Raw genomic sequence first — 18,047 nt, 5'->3', positions numbered from 1 at the left:
CTGGAAGAGCAAGTCACCTGGCCGCAGCTACTCCTGTCCCGCAGGGCAGGGCTCAGCTCCCCATTGCGACCTGGCGCATGGGGTCGTAGTAGCAGTCAGGTTTGACCCAGCCAGTCATGACAAAGGGGCAGCTAGGCCAAATGTGAGTCAATGGCATTGGAACGTGGCACACCGTCTGTGTCACAGCGCCCCTGTGTGCCAGATCACAACACCCAGAGTGGTGAGCCAGGCAGTGGGGGCTCGCTGTCCAGCCCCATGTGAACATTGGTGTCAGACCCTTTCTTTTGTCCATTTTGTAATATGCTTGAAAAGGCACCTAAAGGTGGGGCGGCCAGCCCGGAGCCCTCCTGTTAGCTCCCACCAGCGAGGGCAAGGAACTTTTTGCCTTCTGCACTGCCATTCTGCTGGGCTGAGTGAAATGGGTCTAGTTTTCTTTATCCTTCATGTGCTCTATACCCAATTGTGCCTGAGTGCTGACGGTGTATCCAGGCAGTCTGTGACTATCAGACCTGTTCAGCAGCAGCTAAATGTTTACAAGGTGGTATAAAGACAGAGTTTCAGTCTTCCCTAGATTGTCCCCACTTGCATCAAACCCTTAGAGCTAGATATTCAGAGTGTATCGTATGAGCCATTTGTGGGCAAAGACGTGCAGAGAAAATTATTTTCAGAAGTGGAATTCAAGTGCCTAGTGCAGCTACAAAAAATCATTTCTTTGCGTATGCATTTTTGTGTTCGTCTGGTGGCCGGGGAGATACTTTATCAGAGTTTCAGAGTAGCAGCCGTGTTAGTCTGTATTCGCAAAAAGAAAAGGAGTACTAGTGGCACCTTAGAGACTAACCAATTTATTTGAGAATCCGATGAAGTGAGCTGTAGCTCACTAGTACTCCTTTTCTTTTATCAGAGTTATGACCCCAGCTCTACCTGTGACTTGCTGTGTGACCATGGGCAAGTCACTCCATCTCTCTGTGCCTGTGAGGACTGTGAGGAGAAATTAACATTTGTAAAGCACATGGAGCCCCTTGGATGGAAAGTGTTGGATGAGTACTATGCAATGTGTAGCTAACTACAATGATCCATGCCTTTGTCACCTCAAGACTGGACTATAGCTGCTCACTCTACCTGGGATGACTCAAGCTGCATCTGGGGCAGCACCCAGATGTTTGCAGGCAGGAACCCATCATCCCAATGCGCTCCACTCTACGTTTACTGCAGATTGAATTCTGAATCCAATTCAAGATCCTTGTTCTCATATTAAGAACATTGACTGGGCTCTGAACCCTGTTTTCCCAGAACCATCTCTCTCTCCTCCGCGCTGTGCTACGCTGCTCTGTGACGTCCGCTGACAGATCCCAGGTTTCTTTTGTGTTGGGCAGAACGGAGAATTTTCAGTGAAAAACTCCTAAGATGCAACAGACTTTGGCAGCAGACCAAACTGAGCCCAAATCTCTCCCCTGCAGACCATGCTGCACATCACACCTCTTAAGTGAACTTTTCCTCAAAGCAGCCATGTAACAATGGTACCCAGCTCTAAAGGAATCTACCACTAGCCCCTATCACTGTGAAGAACTGGCCTAGTAGAAGGCAATAGAGCTGAGCCTTCAAGAGGTGATGCTTTATGTATTTTTTTTGTGAGGGGCACAGAGACTACAACAGGGAGCGCTGTACAAATGCCTACAAATGAGAGCAATGCGGAGGGTGGAAATGCCATCTTGTGAAGGATTTCAAGATTTCAAAATCTGACGTTGTTCTAAATTGGAATGAAATCTGAAAACTTTGAAATTCCGTGAAGAAAATTTTTATTTTTATTTTTTTAATTAATCAGAACACTTTTTGGTTTGATTTTGACTTTTTTTTATTTTATATTATACAAAATATTTAAAAAAATGGAAATGGAAAGTCATTTTTAAAAAAAAGAAACATTTTGTTCTGATTTTCTGTATCGGGGTGGCCAACCTGTGGCTCCGGAGCCGCCTGCGGCTCTTCAGAGATTAATTTGCGTCTCCTGGCACAGGCACGGACTCCGAGGCTGGAGCCACAGACGCCAACTTTCCAATGTGCTGTGGGGTGCTCCCTGCTCAACCCCCTGCTCTGCCCCAGGTCCTGCCACCACTCCACCCCTTCCCCCAAGGCCCCTGCCCCTTCCCCCGAGCGTGCAATGCCCTCGCTCCTCCCCCCGCCCCCAGAGCCTCCTGCGCACTGCAAAACAGCTGATTGCAGTGGGAGGGAGGGGGAGGTGCTGATTGGCGGGGCTGCCGGTGGGCGGGAGGCGCTGGGGGCTGGAGGGGGTAGCAGATGGGGGGCTGCTGACATATTACTGTGGCTCCTTGGCAATGTTCGCTGGTAAATTCTGGCTCCTTCTCAGCCTCAGGTTGGCCACCCCTGTTCTATATTGTCAGAATTTTTTTCCAAGTTTTTCTCCAAAACAGAAGTTCACTAAAATGACACAATTTTGCAAAAGCATTTTGATTTCAGTGGAACTGTGTTTTCTGGCGAGCTGTACTATAAATAAATACTGTAATGTATTTTTGTAGTTTGTGCTAAAAATCAGTGAAGAGCAGGAACACAATGAAAGAGGAGTAAGTTTGTGTTTGACGAGTTTAGGCAAGGACCTTTTCTTATTTTGTGTTTGTGAAGTACCTTGCACATCACTAGCTCAAATAATCAGAGAAGTTTTGTATGAGTAGTGGTCAGAGCTGAAACTCAGTTCAATGATTCTCAGCACTGCATGTCAATATACTTAGCATTTATGAAATAACATTAATGGTGACTGACGTCTGTACAGAATATAGATGGAGGGGCTGAAATTCTTGCAGCAGTCAAGAGTGCAGTGGTGTAATTCTTTAAGGATACGTGGGATGAAAAATAGATGAGAAACCGTGAGCATCTTCCACAAAGCACCAGCTCTGAAGGAGACCAAGGCCATGAAGTTTCTGGATCATCTCAAAGCAGCATGGTACTGCAAATGGGGTATTTGAATTATCCAAACTAAGAAACAGCCATGCATGCCTCATCAGAGGTTCACGTGAGAGTGAAGGCATTGTTTTTTATTGAGGAAGTGGAGAGTGCAGTCTGAGCAGAAGACACAGTAGCAATGTATGAGCAGGCCAACAAGACCAGCCATTAAATTGTCTTCGGAATGTCATGACTGTGCGGGGCAAAGGGGGGATTTTGTTGTCCTACTGGCTTTGTCCTCACAGTGAAGATAAAGGATCTGCTAGTGCTAGCTAAAGAAGAATGCTTTAGTTCATAAGAGGCTTGTGTTTTTGCAGCAGAAAGACTAGGGGTGAAATCCTAGCACCTTTGATGTCAATGGAACCAGGATGTCACAACAGGATTCCAGGGGTGTGTATGATTTGTATAGAGATTGTATTTCTTGCCTGAAGCACTTGGGTTTGATACCCTTGAATTATGCAAATGACTGGGACACTTGTAACTGTCCTTTAAAACTGGGGGTAAAATGAAATGCATGGTGAGCTATGAACTGTTGAGCTCCTGCAGTGTGGCTCGTGGGATTTTGCTTTGTTTCTATAAACTTTGGTCCAGCAGCAGTTGTCTTTTAATAACTTTATTGAAGTATTTGAGTTACTCTCCTTTTGACTTACCAGTATCATGTACAAAATTAATAAAATAATAGGGCCAAATTCAGGATTTCCCATTGCTGAACTTGTCCCTAAAAAATTCTGCAGATTTTAGTTAAAATTCCTGATGAAATCATACAGATTTTGGAAAAACTGCCTACATTTTCCCAAATAAATAAATATATATCCCTGTTTTCTTTTGATCATACATAAGATTTACACATTCTCTGTATTCTTAAATGTTGTTTTTCCATTCCTTCAGTATGTTTTTTTTTTTAAACGTATAATGGGTTTTTTTGTGATTTGCTATTTTACTCTACCAGTGCAATACAAAGAGAGAACTTTGAAACGATTTAAAGATGTACACAGATGATTAGCTAAATGAGTCAGTGCACTGAAGTAAGATACAGGTGTTCCTGGATTTTGTTCTCAGCAATAACACTGACCCTCTGTGTCCTTCTGATGATCCCTTAGCATCTCATTGCTTCAGTTTCTCTGTCTTGCCGGAGTTTGAGATTAATTATTGTTGACCCTATTCTGCTACCCTTACTCATGTTGAGTAGGACCTGGGAATGGGCAATAGGGGATGGATCACTTGATGATTACCTGTTCTGTTCATTCCCCCTGAAGCACCTGGCATTGGCCACTGTCAGAAGACAGGATACTGGGCTAGATGGACCATTGGTCTGACCCAGTCTTATGTTATGACCTCACCATGCAAGTTTTTTGTAATTAAAATCAGTAGGATTGCCCTCATAGGCCTGGATCCTGCACAGCACTTAAGCATGCATGTAACTTTGCCCAAGTGAACAGTCCTATTGAAGGACTACAGACGTGAGCCGAATGATGCATGTGTTTGTGTTTTGCAGGATCAGGGCCATAGTGAGGTACAATAATACTCACCAGGAACAAGATGTTTATAAAGAACTTTAAAGGTAAAAAGCTTAGTTTAAGTGCTGTCATTAATCTGACTTGTTGGAAAAGGGTGTGTTTTGCAAACATGCAAAATGCCTTAACTGATCAGTGCACCACCTAAGCCTGCAAGTGCAATTTGAGCCTGCAGCTCCCCTTTGGTAAATACTCACGTGAACTTAAATAGGTGGCCACTCTCCTGATCTGTCTGTTTTGCTCTCTCGCTTTAAATGCTTGATGGGTTTTGCCTTCCTAAAGCCCCATCTCTGGCCATGTTCAAGTGCCAAATTGTACAGACTCTCGGCATTTCCATGCCCAGCTCGGGCCCTCTTGTTGAAAGTGAAGCCCATTAAAATAATGTGGATGCGTGTGAATATACATCCTGCCAAGCGGACAGAAGTCGGCAGGAAATAATAAATAGCCAAAAGAAATACAAGATATTAAGTTGGTAGAATCCCCCTGAGCATTCTGTTTGTTTACACTCAGGTTCAGGAAACTGAATTTGAGAATTTTCCCTTTGCCCAAGAAAGAATCTGTTGAATATAGAGCACTCCAGCTTAAAGAATGTGTTCTCATAAGCAGCCTTCCTCTAAGGAGAGAGAAAATTCTTCATTCTGGCCATCTGTGCTGTTCAAGAACACAAAGCAGACTCGCTTCTCTCTTTCACTTCTCGCTTTCGCTCTTCCCGCAAATCACCGTGAGATTACGTTATTCTTAATGGGGATGGATCTGAGAGGTAGATCAGAAAGCCAGGTCTACCCTAACAATTCATAATACAGTTCAAAAATATCTCTAATGTGGCACTGCAGCATGGCATGTGTATACGTTGCCCTTCTTTCGGAATGACTCCGAGGATGTCATCTGCCAAGTATTTTTTATAATTTAAACATGACTGATGCTTTGTTTGCCTTGGGTTTAAAAGATGTGGCTTTGTCTGTGAAGCACATCCGTGTAATTGAACTTTTCAGCTGATTTTTATTCAACAGCTAATACACTTGCTTTACTAATAGCTATGCCCACACGTCTCCTTGCATGCCCCAAGTTTATTCAATAAATGTAAAATTAGTAGGTCTAAATGTGTCAGCCTCCGACTGAGCCCTTTTTATCAATTGTGTTATAAACATGAATATGAAAGTAAATTGAGGCCAACAGTACTCTAATCTGTGCATTCTCCAGAAGATTCTGTGTGTGTTTTTTTTAAAAGTCAGATACCAATTTTTTTATTATTTATTTATTTATTTTTACCTCAACACAGTTAACTGAACATTTTGGAAATTTATAGAGCGCAAAAAATAGAGCTGTGGTACAAATAAACATTGTCCCCGGCAGTTTGAATCCATAGAGGTACCTCCGTTTTAAGTCACAGTTTCTCTAACAGTCAATCACTCAAATGTCACAGCTGGACTGCAAGCTGATTGTGCTGCAAACGTACACTGCCCAGTCAGAGGAAGATGGCTTGTTTTTCCACTCGTTTTATTAGGCTGTTCCAAATGATATATTGTCATGATGCATCCTGCATTTTTTTCGGATGAAGTGGACTGGGTCAGTTTCTGGGCTGCAAATAAACCTGTTAGATCTCTCATCAGACATTGACTTAAAAGAAAAACGTCATTGTGATAAATATTTGACGTTAACAATGCTAATTTTACACATGGTATATTTGTATGTACAGAAAGAAACAGCAGCTCAATAAATTTGCAGCGTTGCTGTAGCTGTGTTGGTTCCAGGATATGAGGCCATGTCTATACATATAGCTGAAGACGCTCTATGCCGACGGGACAAGCTCTCCTGCCGACATAGTACTGTGCGCAGGAGCTCTTATGCTGGTGTAATTTATGTCGCTTGGGGGTGGAATATTCACACTTCTGAGCAACATAAATTTTGCCGACATAGGCTGTAGTATAAACATGCCCTTTGAGACACAGGGTGGGTGAGGTAATATATTCTGTTGGACCAACTGCTGTTGGTGAGAGAGACAAGCTTTTGAGCAACAAAGAGCTCTTCTTCAGGTCTGGGGTATGTAAACAGAGTGATACAGTTACATACAAGGTGGAGCAGATTGTTTGGCGTAAGTAGTTAACAGCTGTTCTAATCTAAGGGGCCATTCAAGGTGAAGTGACCCATTAACACCCCTGCAGTCATAAGACAAAAAAGGGGGGCTTAGCAGGTTACCATTGTTGTAATAAGCCAAAAATCAAGTGTATTTATTTTTAAGACCATGATTTTTCATGTCTAGCAAAGTTATGAATTTAAACTCCCAGGCTTTGTCTTTTGAAGGTTTTATGTAGGTTTCCTTTGAGGACAAGGACTGAGAGGTCAGATACCGAGTGATTGCTTTGTGAAAAGTGTTCGCCCACAAGTGATACAGTGTTTTTGTCTTATCTTGTTTTGTGAGAGTTCATTCAGTTCGTCCAATATAAGATATTACCTCACCCACCGTGTCTCTTTAATATCCTGGGACCAACACAGCAAAAACACTGCATATAATCTTAACATGGGCATTCTTGTATTGTATCACTTGTTTTTGTAAAATTATCAAATCAAATAAACTGTTTTTTCCCCTGTGTGTTAATGATTCAAGCCTATAACATTATCAGATTTCCGTCTGGGACAGTGTAGTTCCTGGTGGTTGTTTTTCCTATCAAAAGTATTATGAGCTGAGAAGACCGTTGATTAGCATATTGAAACTAAGAGCTTGGCTACTCTTGTGAGTTAGAGCGCATTAAAGCAGCCACGGGCGCCCTAGCTCACTACCTGTCCACACTAGCAAGGCACGTAGAACGCTCTGACTCCGCGGCTAGAGCGCTCCTGGTACTCCACCTCGGCGAGAAGATTAACGCTTGGTGTGCCTTGGCTGAAACGCCCGGGCCTCAGTGTGAACGAGGTGTTGCATTGCTGCACTCTGATCAGCCTCCCGAAACGTCCCATAATCCCCTTAAGTCAAGTGGCCACTCTTCTCATTGTTTTAGAATCGCTGCAGGAATGCAGATATGCCCTTTGAAAGCTCTGTTTCTGACATCGGGCTGCTTATCTGCTCCGAGACAAAGCAACCATTACTGTGGAATGTGCTGTGTGTGTGAGAGAGAGAGGGGCTGGGGGCGGGGAGGTGTCTGCTGCTGTCTGAACTTACAAGATAGAATGCTGACATGCTCTCAGCCCCCCAAAAACCCACTCTCTCTTCCCCCCCCATACACCGAACACACTCCCTGTCACATTCCACCCCACCCACCCCCATTAGAAATGCACGTTGCAGCCACTTGTGTGCTGGGATAGCTACCACAATGCACTGCTCTCTGTGGCCCTTGCAAGAGCTGCGAATGTGGCCATGCCAGTGCGCTTGCAGCTGTCCGTGTGGACAGACTTCAGCACTTTCCCTACTGCGCTCTACGAAGGCCGGTTTAACTCAAAGCGCTCTACATCTGCCAGTGTAGCCATGCCCTAACAAAGGACAAACTGCAAAATGTTCATAGGCTTGATTTTTAGTTAAGAACCCCTAACATGTGGCTGTGGCTTTGATCCTCGTCCAAACTGTCCAAACTTCTTGGGTCTGGAAAATTAGGCTGCAGGTCTAACAAAACCATGTTTTCCTTTGAGATTTCCAGTGTTTCCTGTTTCTGATGATGCTAGAATGCCTGTCTGCTAGAACAGGCTATCTGGTGGCATTTTTGGCATTTTCAATTCTGGTCTGTTTTTAAAAAGTTGCCCTAATTGTAAGCTCAACAGTAAAAAGTATGTGAAAGTTGACAATAACCTATAGCAAATGTGGATGGAAAAACCGGTCAAGTTGTTTTCCATAATGAATGTTGTAAACAAGTGCAAGAAAACCAGACAAAGAGACTAAATGAGTCCAAACAAAAAGGCCATGGTGATGTATTTCAAGGACTGTGTTAAGATCATGTTTGGTAAAACAAGAAGCCGCGGAACCAGAAATTAATGAACCAAAATGGGCTTGTCAGATATTGGGCCTAATTGGAGGACAAAATAATGAGGGGATGGGCTATTCCGCACATCATTCTCTTTTTGGGTCCTGAAAGAGAGTTTTTTGGGGAGGAAGTAAGGAAGAACAGACAGAGGCTACTGAAGCAAGCTTCATCATCGTGGCTGCCAACCTCACCATTTCCTAGGAGCCCTGGACCTTCATCATCCTGATTCTGAGAAACATCCTGACTAGACCGAGCCAGAGAGATGGATCCAGAAGACCTTGCCAACCCTACCAGTTACAGATGAATCCCAAACACCACCAGAGATCAAACAGGGTTGGACTTTAACAACAGCATCCACAACAACGGCTCCAGCCCATCTCAACTAATATCTTCTCTTTTCCCCACCAGGACAGTTATTACCATCTTTGATACCACCTGAGAGACTGCCACACAAGGGATTTTCCCCTGTAAAGACCCTTTCCAGGGAAAGGGGTAAAATAAAAGTCTTACTCAATAATTTACATTTCAAATGCTTTAACTGGTGTCCCTTCTTTTCTTTTTTTTTAACAAAAGGTTAAATGGATTTTTAATGGTGTGTTGGCTTAGGTACTAAGCAGGCTGAGGGACCTCTATACCGAACCCCAAACCATGTTTAATGTTGGATAGTGACTGGATTTATGTTAATATCTTTGGGCCATATATTTCATCTAAATTTAATACAGTAAGTCCCGGATGGGAGCGCAGAGGTGCACTAAAATGAAAAATAATTTACCCTTTTTTTTTATTCAACCCTCCGAATAAACCTTTGGCTTGAGGTTCGGTTGTTACTTTATCCCAACTGGTTCAGCTTCCTTCACCTAAGTCACTTCCTTGGTCCCTAAGAAGTATCTGTAAATAATTTCTAAATGGGAACGTAATGAAAAATCAGATATAGTTTGTAAATAACAAACAAAAAACCCACCTCAACAGAAATGGAATTGTCCTTAACAAAGGTAGGTTTTCAAGTTGAAACACTGAACATTCTTTCATACCTGTGTTCAATACGTATGGGTTATCTGCCATCGCTTGCCTTTGTACTATAGCTGGGCATAAACCCCATCAGGAAATTGTATCTTTTAAATGGATGCAGACTACGTTTCCAGTTTTTCATTTTAGCCATTAAATTATTGTCCCCAATAACTAATGATCTGCATGACTGTCTTTGAGCAATGTTTTAATGCCATAGAATCAACTGTGCTATTGATTATTAATACCGCTATTTTTGGTTTGTTTCAGGGATTATTGGGAATAACAAGGCCATAGGAAAATACATCACAACGATGATCTTTTTATATTTTGCCTGCCTCCTGCCATCCATTGCATTTGGTTCCCTAAATGATGAAAACACAAGAGGAGTTATTGGTGAGCTTCCCACTCTTTTTGGTTTAAAATCCTATCTCCATCTGTCAGTCAGTTGCTTTACGTCTGTTTGGGGGAAATAATGAAATAAGCGAGGTCTGGTGGAGGAGACATCGGTAAGGACTTCTTTTCCAGTAACAATATGGACAGTTGTTCTCCCACCTTATTTCTTTTAATAGATTAGAAAAAGGAATCTGTATCTATATACAAACTTTTCTGGTGTCCCTAGGTACATAGACAAGTACAGACCTATCGTTGTGTTCTGTGCTACCCGTGTTGCAATGACAGTAAAGGTAATCCTGTGCAAAGGGTTGTAAGTCCACGCTTATGTGTTTGTACAACACCTAACACAATGGGGCCCCGCTTCTGACTGGGGCTTTGGGGGGCTATTGTAATACAAATAACTAGCCTGGTGGAAGACATTTGCTCATTCTTCTGGTATCACCCAACCTATCCCTGCTGTAGGCCTGATTGCTCTTTGCACTAAGGCCCCTTTACGTTGTACTTGCAATTCAGCAGCAGCTTAGTGGAGATGAGAATCCAACCCTGTTTTGTGTACTACTTATGTATGAAAAATTGCTCTTTGCTTCACTTTAAAACAGTGATTCTCAAACTATGAGGCATGCCTCCCAAGGGAGGTGCAGGAATGTGTCAAGGAAGGTGCAAGCTGTGCATTTGTTTGTTTGTTTTTTTAAGCACTCCAGCTGTCAGCCCCGGGCAGCAGGGCTCGGACTGTCGGCCCCAGGAGGCTGGGGCTCATGCAGAAGGGCCATGCACACCGGGGAGGCAGGGGCAGGGATAAAGGGGACAACCGCTGCCTTGGGCTGACAGCTGGAACCCCACTACCCAGGTTCAGGCTCTCACCGGGAGGCAGTGGCGGGTCTCCAGCTGTCGGCCCCAGGGTGGCAGCAGCAGCAGTGAGGTTGGCAATGGGTCGTAAGTCTGCTGTGAAAAGTGATATTGACAAATGTCTCTTTTCACGTTGCAACGCTAACTTCTGTGCTGCCGCTGTGCACCCAGCCAGCAGCCATGGCTCTGTGCTCTGCCTGTCCGGCAATGGGTGGGTGTGTAAGGGGGGCGGGGGGCGCAAACTATTACAGACCCAAAGAAGGGGGGTGCAATCAAATAAGTTTGAGACCCACTGCTTTAAAAAAATTCCCTCTACTCCCCATGTGAAAGGGCAATTCCCTGGGATCCCAAGTCTCTCTTTAGACTATTAATGTAAGTTTGGTTATGTACCATCGATTTGAATTCCCTAGTAATGATTGTGCCCTTTGTGTATTAACTGCTACGTGTGGGTAGTCCCTTGTTTGGAGTGTCTTGCTCTCGGTAAGTGCTGTTAGTGGCTAGCATTCATGACTTGGGTGGTTTACATTAGTGCAATAATTATCTAGCTGATCACTAACAGCATGTGTATGCTGCAATTAAACACCTGCAGCGGGCTTGTGTCAGCTGATTCGGGCTCACGGGGCTCAGGCTTAGGGGCTGTTTAATTGTGGTTTATACCTTCAGGCTTGAGCTGGATCCTGGACTCTGAGACCCTCCCTCCTCGTGGGGTCCAGAGCCAAGGCTCCTGCCTCAGGCAACTGCAGTGTAGCCATACCCTTAGTAGGAAGTGCATTTGTAAATAGTTGGGCTTAAAAAAACATACTTTTTCATTATTTTTAGATGTGCAGAAGACAATTGTTGGCCAGTGTATCGGTGGACTTCTTTATGCTCTGTTTTCAGGGCAGCCACTAGTTGTACTCTTAACCACAGCTCCTTTAGCTTTGTACATCAATGGTAAGTTTACCAAAGCACAATGCGGATGGAGGAGAACATACTGCACTCAGAATCGGTGAGATGACACTCTGAGAGCCTTGCGTTCCTTAGAGCTGCGCTAGGTAAATCTATCCTAGGCCTACAACTACACAAAGCTAAACTTTACAGACCTGCTTTCAGCCCTGGAAAAGAGATTTAGGGAGTGTTGTTTCATTGAGATTTCTAACAGAATAATTTTAAATGAAAAAAAAAGTATACAGTTTTTTTTATGAGAATAAAATTGAATTTCCGTGGGATTTTTTTTGTTCTCACTTGGGAATAAATATTTGTATGCATTGAGGATCAGGGACTGCAATATGCGTCGTTAATATATAGTCCTGATCAGGTGTGACAAGTGGATTTTCAGCAATGGCTAACCAGCGACGGTAGCCTTTTTTTAGCTGAAGGTACAGGGGAGTTGGCTCCACCAGTGTTTCCATTATAGGTCCAATAAGTCAAATTACAGTGGGGTGGTTTGGTGGCTTAGCTCTCCACTAGAGAGATACTTATTACTTGGCTACCTTCAAAAGAAACATTTGAACAGTTTCCCCCCCACCCCCATCCCCCCAATTATCATTCTTTAAATATTGGTACTGACATTATGTTAACACTTTTTTGACTGGTCCTCTGCTTGTGCTATGCTACCAGTGCTCGTTAACAAGAACCAATGGAATGTTAAGATGTGCTGTATCGGATTTGGTTACATGGTACCTAGAAAATTCAACAGCAGCCAAATGGTCAAGATATGTAATGCAAGACCTCTCTCTCTTTTTCTCTTTCCTGTGAGCGTTAAACCTCCCTTTAGATCTGGAACAGTCCGTAGTGTTGACAGATGGAATCAAAACTATTGCCCATTTATTGCCTTTGAACGAATTAGTGCTTTAGCCAAATACAATTCATTGGGCTCAGTACAAGGGTAACTGGATGAAATTTAATGGCCTGTGACATGCAGGTCAGACTTGGTGATCTAATGGTCCCTTGTGACCTTAAACTCTATAAATCTGAGTGGTTTATCTATAATGTCTTAAAAACGTGAATCCACCACTGAATGTTTTACTGTTGTTGCAGTGATCCGAGGGATCTGTGATGACTACAGCCTGGATTTTAGTGCTTTCTACGCCTGGATTGGACTGTGGAACAGTTTTTTTCTTGTGCTGTATTCTCTCTTTAACTTCAGTCTTGTAATGAAGCTCTTTAAAAGGTACCTCTTGCTTTTTTCAAGGGAAGTCCCATTTTGATTATATTATTCAGCAAACAGAAAATCATACGTTCCAGAAGTTCCTAATTGTGAACTTGCTATAAAATCTATGGGCTTGTCTACATGAACAATCAGTTCACAGCAAGTTGGGGTATGAACTGAACCGACGCTACCCTGCCATGGACTAATTTTCCATGTGGACCTTGCTGATGTGCATTAACAGCTCATTAATGAGCTTTGATCTAGTCCCGTTTCAAAGAGGAGGAGATCAAAGCACATTAATGAACTGTTAATACGCATCAGCAGGGTCTGCAGAGACCGTTAGTCTTCAGCAGGCTGGTGCACTGTAGATTCGTACCCCCACTTTCAGCAAACTAAATGTCATGTAAACAAGCGCTATGTTACAAAACTAGAATACTCTCAACTGAGAATATATAGTTTTGGTTTTGGACATTATGTGCTCATTAAAGTTTTTAGTACTTCTGCTTGCAAGATGTTTTCAAGGCTTGCTGGTTCTATCATCCAAATCAGTGTTTAACTAAAATCTGTACACTTTCCTCATAAAATAACAAGTATATTAATATATTGGGGGGTATTCAGACTTTGTGACGCTGACCATATTAATCCATGGGAGCTTTTTTTTTTTTTTTTTTTGTAGATCAACAGAAGAAATCATTGCACTTTTTATATCAATCACATTTGTGCTTGATGCACTCAAAGGGATTATTAAAGGTAAGCATTGAAAGAAGGTGGTGTGTTTCAGTTCTGATCCATGCTTAGTTTTGCTGTAGAAAGAAAATAACTAAGTTTCAACCATAAATTCCATTTCTTTTCAAGGCAAACCATGCTATAGAACTCCCAGCAAAATGTGATTTGCAGTATACACAGCATTCGTTGTCTATTAAGCATTCATGAAGCGTCTTCAGTTTTTCTAAAATGTGTTGATGGGAAGATGATTCATGACAAGATTTTATTTTGGATATGTAGGCTGTATTATAGACACTCTTGTTTCAGCTGTTCTGTTAGGATCAGACACTAAAATCGAAAGGAGAAGGTGCAATTTAGAGACACTGTAGAAATTTTTGCTTCCTGCCACCCACATACATTTTACTGAACTGTTTCATTTCTCTTTCAAAGCCCTGTTCAACAAAAATTCACCATCATTTTAGATTCAGTGGACTGGCTGCACCCATCCTCCCTTCCTCCATCAATAGCACAGCGAACTTCGGGGCAAGTGGGGCATAGCGGGGGGGAAAAAAACCTTAACCCTTTGAGTAACCTACCTGGGCTCTGGAGTCCACGTCAGTTGTACTGGGCTATGTGAAAGCTGGTCCTTGCGGTCTATGCCCGGGCTGAAGGGATGTAAAATGCAGAGTGCTCTGAAGCGTTGTGCTCCAGCTGCCCTGTGTCGATCCTGCTGGTGCACTCTAAAAGGTACCTAGAGCACATTAACGTAGTCCTGTTTGAAACGGGACGTCCTCAATGCGAACTGGGTGCCGTTTAGATTGCGCCATTTAGAGCAGGTCGAGTACAGCCCCTCTGAAAATCACCAGGGTTCACCTCCTGCCAGACCTTAACTGTGCAGTGCCCCGGCACCCTCTAAACACAAGGCACCACGAGATGCTGGGTAACATAAAGACACTCCACCTGTGGCCAGATACGGAGGAAAACTGGCACAGATGACTTCAGAATGAGCTGCTATACCAGTCCAGCTCCCTTAAAGGGAAACATACAGGTTTTGTAGCAAATGCCTGTCAGGATGCATCTAAACTAAGCGTTTCTGGTCTCTCGGCCAAACTGGTCACAGTTCATGAATTCTCTGCTGTACACCTCTGCAGTGTTTGACCACGGGTAAGTAAGAGTAACAAATCTCCTGCAGTCTTTACCTTCGCCTGAGTCAGGCAACAGGATGGGGCACAAACAAGATGAAAGCTCCTTGCAGAAACTGCATGCTAAAGGCAGTGTTCCTTTTGCTTTGCCTTGCCTTGCCTTGCCTTGAAAACACTTTGAATGAGGGATTAGCTGATGTTATTACCCTCCCCACCCCCCCGTTTTTTTTTTTTTGCCTGATACTAACAGGGCGAAAGGGGTTTTGAGTTCTGCAGCCTCGAATCCTTTATAATGCAGGTGGTCCCATGGTGTGATTTGCCGTTCTTAGAACCTGCAGGTTCGCTCTTTATATCGCACACTCCAAAAGTACATTTAAAAAAACATTATCCGGGCTGCAAAATGAAGCACTGGAAAGTTAGGAAATGCCAGAGTTAGGGTTGCTTGAGCATTAATTCGAGCCCCTTGTGCACATGCATTATGATACAGGCTTCAACTGCATGACCATGGACTATTTTTCCCACAGGACCCTGGCCTCGTTCAGAGCACAGAATGGGTTGCTCTCACTCAATGAGCAGCTCTTCGGTATTTTTTCTCCTCCTTGTTCAGTGTGTGGCCCCAGGCCTTATTTACTGCACACTATTCAACCTGCTCTGAAGACAGAATTACTAATTTACCATTTTCTGTGGTGCTGTGACAGTAGTTCGAGTGCTTCCCAAACGTTAAAGAGTTCTATCCCCATTTTACAGATGGGGAACTGAGGTACAGAGAGATTGAGGCCCAAAGTATCCACTATTTTTGTGTGTCCATTTTCATGCCTAGGACCTGATTTTTTCAGAGTACTTAGCATTTTGCAGCATTTCCTGTGTTCAAAGCCCAGTGACGTCCGTTGGAGCTGCGAGTGCTCAGCACTTCTGCAAATCAGACTTTAGCGTCTCAAGCTGGTCACCCAGAAAATGAGGAGCATGCAATTAGTGATCACCAATGGAAACTCTGTGGCAGATGCAGGGATAGAATCCAGTTGTATGCAGGACACCCCCTTGGGACCTTTACAACTCTCATCCCCATCAAAAATAAAACAAAAAAAACCCAGCCACCTCTGCTACTCGAACTAATGGAGTAACCGATGGTAGTAGCTGTCCTCCTCTATGTGGACCAGAACTAAAGGGGGTTCACGGATATTTGCTGACAGCAGAGGAATGATGAGTCACAAATCCTAGGTTCCATTCCAGGCGCTGGAAGGGATGTGATCTTGTGGGCACAGACTCTTCTGCCCATTCTCCCTTTTTGTCCTCTCCAACTTGTCCTTGTCCTATTGTCTCTTCCCCATCCCTTGCTCCCCATCCCCTCACCTGACCAGTCCCAGTCTCCACTCCTCAGACTTCTCACCCCAATCCCGTCACCTTGCCCAGTAAATCCTAGTCTCATCTCTTTGGACTCCCCTGCCAACTGTGTCAGTTTCCCTCCCCACCAGCTCCTTATCCAATCTGTCTCTTCCCAGCCTCCAGTCATCCCCTCTTCTGACTACATTCCCCATCCCTACTTGCTTCCAGTCCCAGTCTCCCGCTCTGAGCTCCGCAGTCAACCTGTGCTGTTATCCACTCAGTTTCTTGTCTAGTGTCTTTGCCTAGCCAATACCATTTCTCCCCCTGTAACCTGGCTCCTCCCCATGGGATACACGGATAGATACTCCGAGTCTCCTTGACCAGCCGCTCCCAGTTCCAGTCTGCCACCTCAGCCCACTGGTTCCCAGTCTCTCTCTCCTTGGTTTTCTGTTTCAATCTCTCACCCCACTCCCAACTCTCCCTGCCAGCCTCTGGTCCCAATCTACTCCCCCTGCTCCCTCCCTTGAAGGTCTGTCTCTTGTACCTTCTGTGTTCAGAGCAGGCAGCTTCCTCCTCCATGTTGTCTGGGCTCAGCAGGGGAGAGGGGGCATTGACCGTATGGGAGAGGGGGCATTGACCGTGTAGGAAAGGCATGTTCCCTGCTCTCGAGTCGAATGCCTGGCCCACAGCAGCTCAGAACTAGAATTGCAGGGAACGCCCTGCTCACCCCCTGGCTGGAGCATGCCCAATGCAGACCGAATCTTCAGGGAATTTATATGCAAAGCAAAAAATAAATTTCTACTTAGCACGTGTGAAGTGCAGTTGTTAAATGGCTTATAACTTGGCCAAATGTAGGCAGATTTTCACAGGGATGCCAAAAGGCACATCCTTTGCCAAACTTCAAGTCCTTGCTCCAAAGCATGGGGGCACTAGAGCTTCTCAGAGTAAAGGTTCAACAAAATGTATTTTTTCCCCTAGCCTCCTTCTCAGAAGTGGCTGAACCATTTTGGCTGAAATTTTCCAAAAGAAATTCAGCCTGATGCGGACAAGGCACATTTAAAACTTCCACCCCAATGGTTAACGTTTGGCAAAGTTTTATAAGCAACTGAAACCAGAGTCTTATAATGGGGTGGTATCAGGCAACTTTAATATTGGGCAGTGCTACCAGCCCCACCTATAACAGATGTAGACATCTCACAGTCCGCTTTCAGCATGGGCCATGGGAGTTTAGGAGCACAGGTCTTTCACACTGAAGGATGTTCTGCATTAGAATGTGTTTAAAACTGCCATAGTCCTCACTGCTCAACTCCATGGTATTTCTGGCTTTTCTAAGTACATCCTGTTACACTCTTCCAAATATCTATCTCCCCATCTCCTTGGATATTTAGGTTCACCGTTGCTATGCCCCCTCTGAGATCGGCTGATTTTACTACAGTATAAAAAATCCCCATGTGTGTCCAGTATACCATATTGAACGTTGGAAGGGTGTGGGCAGCATCACTGAAATGAGGCTTTCACAGATCCTTTTGATTCTTTGTAAATTCTCCTGTGGACTGATGGAGTGATGATACTCGGAGGTTATGAGAGGCTGCATGGACTCCAGACTACAGGACCTGTATCCAGGGGTTCCAGAGTTCTAATCCGGGCTCCTGCTACCAACTTGCTCCATAACCCCAGCAAAATACTTGACCTTTCTATGTCAGTTTTTGCCTGCCTTATTACTGAGGTACAGTCATGCATCTAGGGAGATCAGAAGGGTGAGATCAGAAGACTTCTGCATGCTGGCGGGTTGCATAACACATCAGCTGGCCAGACATTATGCTGCTATGACTTTCCTGCTACCTTAAAAGCATTGTCAGGGAGTGCATCCAGCAACGCACTGCTCCCAAGGAAGAACATGTTTGTTTTCTTAATTTGCTAAGCCATGTTGCTTTTATATATGCTTTGCAAGGTATCCTTAAATATGCAGGAAATTAGGGAGAAGGGTATTATCACATCTAGTAATTCAAACACATGCATTCTTCTTACTATCCTAGTGACCGTTCTTTTCAACTCATGGCCCAACCACCTAAGCCATGCGTTTGAT

At 44.0% G+C, this 18,047-nt stretch overlaps 1 protein-coding gene across 13 annotated transcripts in view; it reads left to right on the top strand.

Annotated features, from left to right (window-relative positions):
• SLC4A11 (solute carrier family 4 member 11) overlaps positions 1 to 18,047 on the top strand; it is a 232,644-nt gene that overhangs the window by 179,670 nt on the left and 34,927 nt on the right. For all 13 annotated transcript variants that reach the window (XM_043544918.1, XM_043544916.1, XM_043544917.1 and 10 more), the window contains 4 exons: positions 9,689 to 9,814; positions 11,480 to 11,593; positions 12,680 to 12,812; positions 13,468 to 13,541. In XM_043544918.1, coding sequence (XP_043400853.1) covers positions 9,689 to 9,814; positions 11,480 to 11,593; positions 12,680 to 12,812; positions 13,468 to 13,541 — 447 coding nt within the window. The remainder of the gene's footprint in view (positions 1 to 9,688; positions 9,815 to 11,479; positions 11,594 to 12,679; positions 12,813 to 13,467; positions 13,542 to 18,047) is intronic.

Source organism: Chelonia mydas, chromosome 4 (assembly GCF_015237465.2).
Source record: "Chelonia mydas isolate rCheMyd1 chromosome 4, rCheMyd1.pri.v2, whole genome shotgun sequence".
NCBI classification, from domain to species: Eukaryota; Metazoa; Chordata; order Testudines; family Cheloniidae; genus Chelonia; species Chelonia mydas.
The sequence above is the reverse complement of the archived record's forward strand: the minus strand, read 5'-3'. Positions and strand labels throughout refer to the sequence as shown.